The sequence below is a fragment of the Neurospora tetrasperma genome (genome assembly GCF_000213175.1).
Source record: "Neurospora tetrasperma FGSC 2508 unplaced genomic scaffold NEUTE1scaffold_1, whole genome shotgun sequence".
Classification (NCBI taxonomy): Eukaryota; Fungi; Ascomycota; class Sordariomycetes; order Sordariales; family Sordariaceae; genus Neurospora; species Neurospora tetrasperma.
Window position 1 is genome coordinate 5,495,785 of NW_009799099.1, and position 14,077 is coordinate 5,509,861.

Consider the following 14,077-nt stretch of genomic DNA (forward strand, 5'->3'; position numbering starts at 1 on the left):
TCATTCCTGTTTCATTTCTACAGCCCTGTTTCATTTCTACAGCCCTATTTCTTTTTTTTCTTTTGTTCTTTTTGTCCTCTTCTTTTACTTACCACTCACTAGACAACAGGACTTGACCTAAACAAGCCTTTGTTTCTGCTCTGCTGTCGCCTTCATTTCCATCTTCAACAATCCAACATGCGGATTTCTCTCCATCTTCGGATCTGTCCGAGCTTTATCAGGCAGTTCTGGTGCCTGTACTTTGCGGTTTCTCTACCTGTCAGCCATTAACATACCCAAGCCATCCACCTCTTGGTTCAAACTTGAAGACAACCGAACTTCTTTTATTTCAAATGTCCCGTGAAACAAAAAGGAGAGATCCGTATATCTAGGCTGGTGTAGTACAAGGGATATCATTTCTGTGTTTTTATTTTTTGATAGTTTTTTTTTTGGTATTCTTCAACTCTATCCCATCTACCTACTACCGGGAATTATGATGTCCTGTCCTGTACTGTACTGTACTGTACTTTTTATCTATCCTGTCACTCATCTACCCTACAATTGAACTGAACCGAACTGAACTGTTCAAGACACGGAAATAAAAAAGCAGAGATCAAGCCTCAATCTGACTCTTGACCCACTTTTCCAATCCTCCCCTGGCAATAATCTCCTGCACATTCGGCGGCAACTCGCCCACCTTTTGCTCCCACTTCTTGCCTGACGCCTCTTCAACAACCACCTTGCTGCGTCTTACATCCCACGTCAACTTCCACCCTGTGCGTCTAGTGGCCGCCGTCTTCTCGCCGCCGAATTCTTCACGGAGTCGCTGAACCAGCTTGGGCACCTCGACGCCCATCAGCGCGTTGTTGATGGAGTTCCTGCTAAAGATGTTGCCGAAACTGCCGCTGACCACCAGCGGAATCTGCTTTGCTAGGATGGCGGTCGCCGCTTGTTCACGCGAGGAACCGCAGCCAAAGTTGAAGCCTGTCACGAGAATGTCGCCGGCGCGCGCGATGGAGCCAAAGGACGCATCGTAGTTCTCCATGCAGACTTCGGCCATCTTGGCGGGGGTGATGTTGTCCTGGTAGGTGTATTTGCCGGGGTAGATGCCGTCCGTGTTGATGTTGTCGGCGTCGCAGAAGATGATTTCGCCAGAAATGGCTTCGGGGAAGCCGGGGAGGATTTCCGTGAGGGATTCTTCCTCCGACGAAGAAGAAGAAGAGGTAGATTCGGGGGTAAGACCTGCCTCGGCGTTGGCGATGAGCGACTCGGCCTCGGCAATGATCTTGTCGAGAGCGTCTTCAATGGACATGGCCTTGTCTTGCTCAACGACACCGTTGCCTTCGCCGATGATCACCTTCTCGACACCCTCGGGCTTTTGGTACCAGCCGGGACCGGCGATCTTGCCCTTCAGAGCAGAAGCGGCGACGACTTCGGGCGAGGCGAGGTAGGCCTTGGCGTCGGTGGAACCCATGCGGCCCTTGAAGTTGCGGTTGGAAGCAGAGATGCCGATCTCACCGGGCTCCAACAGACCGGTGCCCAGACCGATGCAGGGACCGCAGCCGGAAGGCAAAGGCTCGGCGCCAGCGTCGAGAAGGACTTGCCAGTCGCCCGAGTCTTCGGCTTGCTTTTGCTCGAGGAGGGAGGCGGCGGCAATGTAGAACTTGACGCCGGGAGCAACCTTGGGGATGACGCCGTTGTTGTCGGCGGCGGCGTCCTTGAACACGCGGGCTGCGGCGGCGATGTCGGAGGCGCGCGAGTTGGTGCACGAGACGAGGTAGGCCTTGTCGAGCTTGAGGTTCTGGGCCTCGAGGTCCTTGAGGGGAGTAGCGATCTTGACGGAGTTGGGGCCGGCGACGAAGGGGGAGAGAGTGGACAGGTTGAGGTAGAGCTGTTTGGCGTAGGTGGCGCCGGGGTCGGCGACCAGAGGGTTCTCGAGGAGGGCGTCAATCTTGGCGTGGGTGAGCTTGGCCTTGTCGCCCAGCTCGGGGTGTTCCATGGCGGTGACGGTGGCCTTGGCGCGCATCCAGGAGGCCAGGACGGCGTCGATGGGGAAGAGACCGGAGAGGGCGCCCCATTCGGTGGTCATGTTGGCGATGGTCAGGCGGTCGTCGACAGGGATGGAGCGCATGGTTTCTTCAGCACCGGTGAACTCGATGGCGTGGTTCAGCACGTCGTCGTTGTTGAAGAGGCCGCACAAAGCGACGATCACGTCCTTACCCGTGACACCGGGCGGGAGCAGACCGGTGAAGGTGACCTTGGCGATGGGCGGGATCTGCCACCATGTCTTGCCCGTGGCCCAGATGGAGGCCGCGTCGGTACGCACCATGGGTGTGCCCAGGCAGCCGACGCCGCCGTACATGTTGCTGTGCGAGTCGGAGGCGACAGTAACGGTGCCCGGCCACGCGTAGCCCTCTTCGACCATGATCTGGTGGCCGATGCCCCGGCCGGCAGGGTAGAAGTCGACGCCGTGCGTGTTGGCGAACTCCTCGATCTGGCGGTACTTCTTGAGGTTGGATTCGCTCTTGTTCTGCACGTCGTGGTCGAGGGTCATGACGACCTGGCGGTTGTCGTGGATCTTGGAGGCGCCGATGGACATGAACTTCATGGCAACGGGCCACGAGTTGTCGTGCGTCATGCAGTGGTGAGGCTGGAGGGTGACATAGTCGCCGGACTTGACCTTCTTGCCGGGAGCGAGGCCGACCGAGTAGCGCTGGACAATCTTCTCGGTCAAGGTCTGGGGCACCTGGGGGACGACCTTGGGGAGGGTCGAGGAGGCCAGGTTCTCGAGCTGCGAGGGGAAGGCATCTTGAAGACGGCGCGAGGTGGTGCTGTAGTAGGAACCGGAGGCGGCGGCGGCGCGGACACTGCGGACAGAGGTGGTTCTCGAGGCGGCAGCAAGGAATTGACGGGGGGCTCTGCTGGCAGCCACGGCCAGGGCTCTTCTCTGGAAGCGGGTAAGGTGAAGTCTCTTGTTAGTCACGATGCCAATGGCAATGTCAATGGCAATTGGAGAGTAAATAGGAATGTAAACATACCACGGGGTGAATCATGATGGACCAGCTATCACGACTTGCAACTGACCATGGCACTGCCGGACAGACTGGAATTGCAATTGGGTGTTTGAAAATAGATGTAACCCCAAGAGGAGCCGACGACAGATTGGAAATCGAGTCACAACGACTCGTTCAGCGACTGGGGATGGGCCGGCAGTCACAGTCAGGAGTGGAGTCCGGGGATGCCATGGATAATGGCCCGGCCGGGGGAGGGTGGCGATCCCGGCATTGAAAATATTTTGTGGGGGGCTCCGGCACCGGCCGTCTTGACACCCGTCGTTGCGCACGTCAGGCACCGACGTCTACATTAAGCCGGGGAGGTACGTACATAGTGCCACCGTCACATTTTGGGGGGGTGGTGGTTCGGGATTGAATCAAGGCGAAGAGGAAGTGACAGGATTCTAGTACAGCCCAGTACACTAAAACCTTAGAGGGCGCTTATCTTATCTCCACACTCACCTTGTATGGATCGATGTTAACTCCGCGAGGAATCCGAAAAGAATCGGCGTTCCCGCGGGGCGGTCATCGTATTCTTATCCGCTGTCAGGTGCCAAGTACTAACTTTGTTCAGAATAACCTCAAACACCAGCGCCATCGTCTGACATGTGTTTGTTTTTGAAGTTTTCTGAGCTGTTCGAGGAGCCTATGTACATAGTAGTACACGTCCCTAAGTAAACTTACACGTAACCTTGAAAACACCTCATCTCATGCCGACCAAAACAAGAAAAAGGTCACAGTACATCCATCACACGTACATATATGTACGGCGTGTGACGCACCAACCTGTACGCGGATAAGTACCCAAGTAGGTACACAGTAGATGACCAAAAGTGCCCCGGCCCAGGGCGGTGGTAATTTTCGATTCCAAGGTTTCTTTCCAGTTTAACCCCAGGGACCGACCCTTCAGGGCTGAACTTGGTCCCCTTTTCGTGGTTAGTAATGCAAAAAAAAGCACGAGCCACCTGCCACAAATTGATCCCAGATCGGTTGACTGCACAAATCGAGACTGGACGTGCAGTCAAAGCGCTGCTCGGCGCCGGAAAGTCCAGCACCCGACTGCCGATGCACGGGACCTCACTGGAGCTTCCAATATTGTTCCATCAAGTCCAATGACGGACCATATGCACACTACGCAGCACATCGTTTAGGTTTGCTGAACTGGCTGCCAAAAGATCCAATGGTGCCGTGATGCCGACTTTTTCTCCGTTTTATTTATTCTCCAATGGCTGATTAGCGCTGCCATGAGCGTCCAATACCACGTTCCGCCAGTTCAAGTTGGCAAACTCAGCGGGAGGAGAAGTGTGTTCAGTTTGGAGCCGCTTTTCAGCCTCTTACACCCGACTATTCATTTTTTTCCATTGTGTCCACTCTGATGCTCGGTTTCGCTTTTTTACCGAAGCCCAGACTGCCCTGACGCCAAGATGCCAAGACGAGCCCCTACCCACCACTACCATTGCTGTGGTCACTGGTCAGTGGTCACTGGTGAATAACAAGGGGACGGAGGCGGCGGTACAGGTACCGGATGGTCCCTCATCGATGGGTGACGGAATGCGGGAGTTCCATTTCCATTCATCGATGTCAGGCACCTCCAACTTCCAGGCCAAGAAGTCGGCGCCGTATTCTCTTGAGGTTGTTTCTGCTGCCTGTCGGTCTGACTGAACAGCACCAGACACAACACAGTCAGCATTGAAGCTTCCCTTCACATTCTCGACAGGTTTCTTCCAAATCAGGATCCGTGTGGGAGTGGGAGTCACAGAATTGGAGAAGCTGAAGAACGAAGAGAAAAGAGTGAGAGTCAACCGCCGGCGCAGTAAGTGGAAGGTAATGTACCATTGGTACCCATTGTCCTAAAAGGCAGGCACCAATCCAGGCCGACAAATCATCGGAGACTTTCCCGACCATCGAGGTACTCGCGGCCTTTCACATTCTTTTCCTTTCCACTTCATTTCAATTCACTTTTACACTCTCAGTCTGACTCTCAACGCTAACTCAAGTATTTCTCATCTTGGCTCAGCCTCTTTGTTACACTATCATCAAGTACATACTGGACTGGGAATATGTTTGTTTGCGTTTCTTGGACCTGATACTATCCCCACCACCCACCACCACATAGTTTCTCTTCTCGCTTCGGATCTGACCTCACCCGTTGGACTCTCTTTGCTCTCTTACCGGGGTACATCTCCCATAGAGATGCTCGCACCATCTCTACTGCCAAACTATCGCGGCATCATCACCACCGGCACTCACCGACCCGGCAGCAGTCATGGACCCTTACCAAGACGTGCCCATGGCCCTTCGGCCCTCTGTCTCGGGGACGGATCCAGGGGTTCCAATGGCTTCTTCAGGGGCTGATGTATCCGCCCAATCAGCCCCTCCTCCACAACCAGCTCCAGTGTCTACAGCAGCTCAACCTCCGTCTCAGACTCAACAACCTCAAGTCTCAACGCCATCTCAGCCTTCATGGGGCCAAACGCCAGGCTCAGGAGAATCCCAATGGGACCAGTCTCCAGCCCAATTGGAGTCTCCATGGGATCAAGCCCCAAGTCAGCCTCCCTCTCATGATCAACCTCAGAATAGTCAACCTCAGCAACAACTGCGCCAAGCCAAGTCGCCCCGTATTCTCGCTTGCCAGCTATGTCAAGGAAGAAAGATCAGGTGCAATCGAGTGTTCCCCTGCGACAATTGCAAGAGGGTTGGCTGTCCCACATCACTCGACCATCTTGCCGAAGCATGCTAACCTTACCTCGCAGTCCAATGTTCCATGCATACCCAGTAAACCGGCCCCGCTCAGGAAACGTCGGCCACCACACCAAGCGCTCCAGGAAAAGTTGGCTGCCGTGACGGAGAAGATGGAGCAAATGAGGCGTGAAATGGATGCTGCGAAAGCGAGTGGCCAGGGTCTGGCTATTCCCGCCACACCCGCACCCACCACTTCTTCTTGGGATTCCAAGGGAAACCCGAGACTGATCCAGGAGGAGGGCGGTGTTCGTTTCATGGACTCCCTGTTGGGCACCATGTACCAAGAGGTATGTCGTCATCTCTGCGTTTAGGTGTCTTCCGGCTTACCAACATTTGTACAGCTAGGGGAAATAAGAGCCATGGTGGACACTTCGCCAGACGATGGCTCAGATCTGATTCTCGGGGCCGACACTCCGACCTTTGATCCCATGTCTTCCTGGCCTCAGCCCGGTGCTGTTTGGCAGCTCTGTGACATTTTCTTCCAGAGAGTCAACCCCTTGATGAAGATCATCCACAGGCCGACACTGGAGAGATATGTCGCGGAAGCTTCTAGTGGACCGTTCGGGCTTCGTCCCAACATACGAGCCTTGTTCTTCTCCATCTTTCTAATGGCAATCGTGTCTTTGGATGCAGACGAGTGTGCGCAGCGGCTGGGCTACCACAGAGAGCAGGCTCTTCAGGATTTTGCTCAAGGTGCTCGTTTGACATTTGTACGAATGGGCTTCCTCAGCACGAACGACCTGACTACTCTCCAGGCATTTACTCTTTACTTGGTATTTCATCCCTCGAGACGCTGTTCATCGATTTTGGTGTCGCAATGCTGACGATTACAGACATCGCTCCAAGGCCGATCCAATCCTCACGCCACTTGGGTTTTGATTGGCACTGCTATACGCCTGGCTCGAAAGTTAGGTCTTCACGTCGATGGCAAACGATTAGGGTTGCCACCTCTCGAAACCGAGATGAGAAGACGGCTTTGGTGGCAGCTTGTTGTGCTCGACGCCAAAACCGCAACAATATCCGGCTTCAAGTCTGCGGCGGTTGTGCGAGACTGGTCCACCGAACTCCCCAGAAACCTTGAAGACACCGACATGCATCCCGACGCCAAAGAAGACTTTGTAGAACGCGACGGTCCCACCGAGATGATCTTCTGCCTCATGTCCTATAAAGCCACCGATTTCCTCCTCACCAGCGGGCAGGATTTTGAAGGTGTCATGATCGCGGCCGACCTCCCAGGCGGCCAAGCTCCTGGTTCCGACGACCAACGTCACCGCCGCACCGTCGAACAACTAGCGCTCGAGTTGTCAGCGTTTACGGACCGCTACCACTTGCACCCCGCCAACGGCCCGGTGCATGCCCTGGCCTTCAAGTTCAAGGAATTTTTCATCAAGAAGCTCTGCAGTGCCAAACCTCAACCCCCTCCCACTTCTGATCAACAAGGCTTCAACGATGTCGACCGCGCTTTCAGGCTAGCCATCATCGACCTCGAACACCACGAACTCAATATGCTCAACGACGACCCCGCCTTCTTCTGGTTTTCGCGCGTGTACTTCCAGCCATTCAACTTTATGTATGTCGTTTCGCAGCTGTGCCAATTCCAGTCCCCGTCCGCCAGTGATAAGCACATGGAGACAGCAAGCGCCAAGACCGACTTAATCGATCGCGCCTGGCGGCAAATTTCCTTCGTTTATCGGCTCAATCCCGACCTATTCGACACGTCAAACCGGTTGTACTCACAAATCGCTCGCAAAGTCCTTGAAGCTTGGCAGAAAAGGTCCGAAACGCTGCTTAGGCAGACGGGGACACGGCCACCTGCTCCGCCCTACGTCGAAAAGCTTGCGAATGTCCTGGGTAACAATAACATGAACAGCGGCTCTCTGGGAGCAACACGAACAGACACAGGGACAATACCAACGGCCACGACATTGGCCCAAACGGCAGGAACTGGGCTTGCCGGTGGTAATGACACGTCGTCGCTCATGCCCGGGCCTTCTGTTGTTACAGGTCCGGGTGCTGCTTCTGTCCCCACTACGCATGCACTGGGCCAAGGGCAAACGCAAGAACCGCCGCCATTCATGGAAGGTGTCGTCAACTATATGGACCCAAACATGGCCTTTTCTGGAAACATGTGGGGAGATGATGGGTTTGGCGATCAATTTCAGCAGCCTCAGATGCCGATGATGGACATGATGGAGGATCCAACGACTGGTATGATGTACAGCGGTCCGCCTTATTATTATCCGGATACGGAAGGAGACGGGGAGCCGTCTAGGGGAATGTGGTAATGCGGTGGGGTGGTGGTGAGGTGATAGCCATTGAGCCTCTACCCATCGTCGGTCGGCCTTTCGCCGTGTGTACGAATGTCGGAGCCAGGTTGTACGGCACGGTTCTCCATCAGCGTTGGAACATGATACCCTGGATTCCTCTTTCCTTTTTGTTCGCTTTAGTTTTAGCATCGCATCGCCCCTCAGCTTATTTGTGGTCTTTACCGGGGGACATCTTTTGGGGCCGGAGTTGTAGGGTATATGTAAAGATAATTATGTCCACTCACTCCGTGTACCTCTTTGTTATAGGTAGTCTTGGAAATACATAGATCAAACAAGTATCTAGATGGATAAAACGGCGTAATATGTACTCTGCCGTGACCTTATCTGCGGTGACGCCGTAGGTGACAAAAGAGTACAAATGCTAATACATCGGCTTCCTAATGTCATAGTAATCACTAACATACCTTCAGGTGTCTCTTTCAGCCCAGAGAAGTAAAATGCCAATTGACTTGTACACAATTTTGTTTGTTAACTTCTCTTCTCTCTAGTATTGGCTCCCAACTTGACGGGATGAACCGAACGGGGGCTTAGGGTTCACAAGTGTTTACTGCACGGCCTACCCAGAATTCCGGGTCGGTGCTGCAGTCTTTTTGGCAGCGCCACATGAGCGCTTTGAACCGCTGCCGGGAAAAATGTCGCTCACACTAACTTGGTTTGCATGTTCTAGACGCAGAAACTGTTGGTGCAAGTACTCGGTGCTATGGTACGTCCCGCACCTCCCGCCCTTTTGGTGTTTGGCCTTGCGTCATCCTCAATTTCCCAACTCCAAGTTCTTATAACCATTCGCACTTCTCACCTATTGTCTAAGCGATTCGATTCTCATGACGGTGCGTTATGATTGATGAACAGGACTCCTTGGGAAAGCCTCTGGACACGAGACGTGACACGAGTTCGTCTACAGCCAGCCGTATCAGCACCGAACCGGTCAATTTGGCCTTCACAATACGAGAGACGAAAGATTCCAGCACATTCATAATTTTGCCTCTATTCGACGCCGAAAGCTCTATCGCAACTCTAAAAAAGTGGGTATCGTGTACTTAATCATCCCTCACTCTCCCTAAAACTTGGCCAGCTTCTTGAGCTCGCTCACATACCACGTCTAGAAATAAACCAAGTCAGCATGACATACTCGGAAACATAATGAAGCAAAAGGGGTTAGAACGTGACGTACAACTTCAGCACCAGCACCAACAATGGATTTCATGCCCAACTTCTCAACGATCCAGTGCGGCTCAGCCCTCTTCTTGTCGAACAAGCGGGCATCCGCATCCGGCACCTCCGGGTTGAGGATCAAGTTGGCGGGAAGCGAAGGGTTGATGATGGCCGGGCGTCCGATACCGATCATGTCGCAATCATCGGCTTCCAAAGCGGCCTCCATGCCCTGACGAGTGCGGAAGCCACCGGTGACCATGAGAGGAAGCTTGGGGAACTTGGTGCGGATGATCTTGGCGAACTCGAGGAAGAAGGCCTCGCGGGCCTTGGTGCGTTCGGACTTTTCGGGCTTGGGGCCGTTGGCCATCTGCATGGCGTTAGCATTTGTTCCGTGCCCCTTTTGTTCACGACAGACAACCCCTTGCCCCATCCCTCAAACACCAAACTTACCTGAGGATCCTCATAACTGCCACCGCTAACCTCCACAAAGTCGATCCCCCACTGCTCGAAAAGCTCAATCTGCTTCAACACCTCCTCCGCCGTATCCGTCTCCTCCTCCTTTCCATCGCGTCCCGCCTGCCAATCCGCACTGTTCAACTTGATTCCCACCACAAACTTCTTCGCCTCCTCTTCACCCACAGCCTCAGCCACCTGCCTCCTGCACTCCTTGATAATCTCCCCGACAATCCTCGCCCTGTTCTCAGCCGACCCACCATACTCATCCCCGCGCCTGTTCGTCTTCTTGCTCAGGAACTGCGCCAAAAGGTATCCATGCGCCGCATGGATCTCCACGCCATTGAACCCGGCCTCGGCCGTGATCCTCGCAGTCACCGCAAACTTTTGCACGATATCCTTGATCTCAGCAACCGTCAACTCCCGCGGCGTGCCGAAGAGCACTTTCGACAACAAGCGAGGCACGAATCCCTCTCCCAACACCAACGGCACCGGCGAGGGCGCCACCGCCTTCTCCAACAGTCCCCTCGTGCCCGCGCCCATCGGACTCTGGCGACCAGGGTGGTTGATCTGCACGACCACAGGCGTCTTGGACTGTCCGTTCAGGCGCGCAGCGTCCGCCCAGGCCTTGAAGGCCGTAACGGTCTGCTCGGGCGTGGTGCCGGGGTGGTTGGGGCTGATGTCGTGGGCGTCGCCCTTGTGCGCGTGGTCGACTTGGACATTGCCGGTGAGGATCAGGCCCCAGTCGCCGCGGGCCCAGGTGGCGTAGACGGCGGAGAGTTCGGGGTTGGGGAGGTGGTTGCCGAAGCCCATTTGTTCGGCCATGGCGGCTTTGACGAGGCGGTTGGGGAGGGTGAGGCCATTGGGGAGGGTGAGGGGTTGGGCGAGTTTGAGGTCGGAGGTGGAGGAAGCCATTTTGGTGGTGGTGTTTTGGGATCTTGGTGATCCTTTACTGCGTCTAAATCTTGGGTTGGTGTTTTGGGTATGATAGGTGAGGTTTTAACGGTGTGGAATTTGGTAAGAAAAATTGATGGTATGTTGGACTTGACTGGAGAAGAATAAATGGAGGACTCAAAATGAGGGCTCCTTTATTCACATGAAAACTGTTTTCCATCTGTTTTATATCATTCCTGACATGGACTACCTACCTCTACTCATGGTACCTACTATTGATGATTACCTACCTACCTACCTCAATGTACCGAGGAAGTAGATGGATACCCTTGTCCAACGCTTATTAATGTGCTTTTCCTGGCAGATTCCCAGTTTCCACCCCTTACACTACTACCGAACTGAATTGAATTGAAAGCTGGATCCACTCCACCGAAACTTCAACCAACTCCGGAGATAGCGGGTAAAAATCCTTTTTTTCAGTCATTCGGTCGGTCGGTAGGTCGGTCGACCGGCCGCCGCCCGTGCCGTGCTTGACTTGACTCGGTTGAGTTTAGTTTGGGGAGTTTTGGGGAGTTTGGGGGGAGTTTGGGGGGAAGTGACGAGCATGGGTCAAGCCTGGAAGATGCTGTTCCCACACTCAAACACCTGTACAGTCTTGGCGGATGTGTGCGAATGCACACATACACGACTTTTTGGCAAAACGGACCATCGATGAGATTTCATTTGCTTATATCTCTACTAAACGAAGAGATGAAAGAAAACGGACTCAAGATATAGAATCAGCGTACTTAAGACTATTAAAATAACAGTCTTTTCTATAGGATAATTGAATTTCTTCATCTTCGTCTTTCGTTTCGATGGTCCGTTTTGCCAAAAAGTCGTGTGTGTGTGCATTCGCACACATCCGCCAAGACTGCACAGGTGTTTGAGTGTGGGAATGGAAGTCTGGAACACACTACACACACCATACCATACCGTATATCTCCTACACTAGTGTAGAAGCGTAACGCCGTAGCGCGCAACTCTTGCGATCGTGAAAATAATTTTCAAGAATTGCAATTTCTGAGGTAGTGTACAGTACCTTTGTCCAAAAAAGCCGAGGTACGACTACGCTACATACCTCTATATCAAAGAGGCAATGTCATGGAATTTCATTTTTTTTTTTTTTTTTTTTCCCCACCACTACAGTACTGTGAACATGTTACATACCCCTGTCGATGATCTCCCGCCAGCGAGTCGGCGAGACGGCGACCGGGCTAACAAAGCTGTCTGACCCATTAAATCAAAGGTGAAAAAAAAGTCTCCGGTGCAATCAGAAGCGATGGTTAATTTCGTGTTTGGGCAGTAGGTGGTACGTTATCTATCGTACAACGCTTATCAATGCAATTGGTTACCTAGGTACAGTCCTGGGATCTGGATCTTATGATACGAACCTCGTTTGGTCAATTTGGGTTCATGTAAGTTTTGGGTCGTGTAGTGTAAGCGAGCGAGGGTGGGTTTCCTGAACGTAAGTACTTTCGTGTCTTCAAAGTAGATACATACCTCTCTCTATGTATCAGATTGTTCATGTATCTTATCTTTCTCTTCATTGAAGTCAAGGCTCGTACGACAAAGAATGAACGCTCCTTTTACAAGGCTGCGTGATGATGCCATGATAGTACCAAATTAGGTAGGTAGGCAGGCTCGGTAGGATCTGGATTACCAACCAGCGTGGGATCATGATTCAGGGGTTTTGTTTACAAATGCGTTTGGACCCTGTCATCTCGTGGGAGGGTAGGTAGTAAGCATGTGAACAAGATAAGGGTGATAATTGTAAGGCTGCAGGCAGTGTGATGGGTTTGGGTTTCGTAGTTTCGCAATATCGATGAAGACCATCGTCGGAAAGTCAAACGTCATCAGAAGAAAGAAAGAAAGTGGTAGAAACAAAAGTTGGCAACTCAGTTAGCATGTTTCACTAGACGAAGAACAAAAGCCACATGGAAACAGCCGAGTAAGGATAAGAAAAAAATATAAAAGAAATGAAGGGTCAGAAGAACAAGAATGAGACATGGTTTTGCAAAGAACAGAAGACCCGAAAAGCCAAAAGGGGAAAGCATGCACTAGAAAGAGAGAGAAAGAGAAGAAAAATTCGAAAAAAAAGAATGGGGCCACCCGGGGATTGAACCCGGGACCTCTCGCAAGAATGCTCAGGATTGAACCCTAAGCGAGAATCATACCACTAGACCAGCGGCCCGTATCAATTGTTGATTGGCAGCTGCTGAGTATAAACCTATAATCCTCAGCTGGAAATGACCAGCGTGGGGCGGTGGGTGGTCATGGTGACGGCGGTATACCGGCGGTAGTCATTGCGAGCTAGGTAGTCGATTCCACTGGATGGATACTATAGATTAGTATCACAATAATGCATCTGACTTTTCATTAGGTATCCTAGGTAAGAATCGTATCTGGACTGGCTATCTAAAATCGTGAAGAAATTGCTCAGCGAGAATAGGTACCTCTAGGGAGGTTGTGGTACGGGGATGTTCGTGCACCGCACTCAGTCTGTTGGTTTAACATGGTGCCAGAGTTGGTCGGTGCGGTTGACGCGCATGGGTGTCACTCCTTAATACCTTTACCTAGAGTAGGTACCTTTCTCTGGCACCATCTACCAGAACCAACAATAACCATCCTTCCAGATATACCTACCTTGCTTTCCTGCGAGGATTCAAGTCATGCGCATAGTGAAGCTCATCACTTTGGAAAGAACATAAAATGTACCTATGTCATCGTGTCTCCTCTCAAGCTACCTAGGTAGCATTGAGCTAGGATAGGTACCCAAGGTTCCTCCCCATCGTCCTAAGGTTTTACGTCTTGTCTTGTCTCCTATATTGGAGCTCCTTCCTTGTCTTGCTTGCATGCTCTGTTGACACCTTGCTTAATTCGAACACATCAACAAATGAACAAATAAAACACAGCTACGTAGGTACAGATCTTACAAAAATTCCATTCTGCCTTCCTCTTTTTACAGTGCATTCTTCCCCCTTCTTCTCTAGAGGTAACTAAAACCCCAATGCTGATCTCGCAGCCACCCACCAAACTGGCCTCATTGCCACAAACTCATCCCATCCATCCCATTCAAACCCATCCTACCCATCATCCCCTGCTGATATGCGTCATCAAGGTTCAAGCTAGGATAAATTCCCAATCCCCCCTCCTGCTGCATCCCCTTCTGCGTCTGCTGCTGCTGTATGCTCGCTGCTGTCCCATTGTTGATGATGTGAAAATCGTCGTACCCGTGATGGCCCAGCGGCAATTCAGTACAACTGAAACCAGGGGCAGTCGCTTCTGGTGCCGCCGAGAACTGGTGCAAATCAAAGTACTCATACTCATACTCGTCGTACTCATGCGTAGAGGTAGTCAATGACGGGGTGCTCACCAACGAACTCGCGCCCGATGAGCTTGTTGGCGGGACGACGAGAAGGGTGTTGATGGAGGATG

At 52.4% G+C, this 14,077-nt stretch overlaps 4 protein-coding genes across 4 annotated transcripts in view; 1 reads left to right on the plus strand and 3 right to left on the minus strand.

Moving 5' to 3' along the window:
• Positions 1-382: 382 nt before the first annotated feature.
• NEUTE1DRAFT_58933 (uncharacterized protein) lies at positions 383-3,059 on the minus strand (the record flags this gene model as incomplete). Its single annotated transcript, XM_009849091.1, has 2 exons — positions 383-2,926; positions 3,018-3,059. The coding sequence occupies 2 exons, from the start codon at positions 3,030-3,032 to the stop codon at positions 593-595; spliced, it is 2,349 nt and encodes a 782-aa protein (XP_009847393.1).
• Positions 3,060-4,610: 1,551 nt separating this feature from the next.
• NEUTE1DRAFT_120472 (uncharacterized protein) lies at positions 4,611-8,253 on the plus strand (the record flags this gene model as incomplete). Its single annotated transcript, XM_009850264.1, has 5 exons — positions 4,611-4,651; positions 4,699-4,714; positions 5,405-6,061; positions 6,116-6,484; positions 6,608-8,253. 5 exons carry the CDS (start codon positions 4,611-4,613, stop codon positions 8,057-8,059), a joined length of 2,535 nt encoding a protein of 844 aa, XP_009848566.1.
• Positions 8,254-9,158: 905 nt separating this feature from the next.
• On the minus strand, positions 9,159-10,621 carry NEUTE1DRAFT_98636 (uncharacterized protein; the record flags this gene model as incomplete). Its single annotated transcript, XM_009850265.1, has 3 exons — positions 9,159-9,200; positions 9,273-9,620; positions 9,704-10,621. The coding sequence occupies 3 exons, from the start codon at positions 10,619-10,621 to the stop codon at positions 9,159-9,161; spliced, it is 1,308 nt and encodes a 435-aa protein (XP_009848567.1).
• Positions 10,622-13,682: 3,061 nt separating this feature from the next.
• NEUTE1DRAFT_128104 (uncharacterized protein) overlaps positions 13,683-14,077 on the minus strand; it is a gene marked incomplete at both ends in the record, with an annotated part of 3,823 nt that continues 3,428 nt past the window's right edge. The window contains one exon of the mRNA XM_009850266.1: positions 13,683-13,940. Coding sequence (XP_009848568.1) covers positions 13,683-13,940 — 258 coding nt within the window. The remainder of the gene's footprint in view (positions 13,941-14,077) is intronic.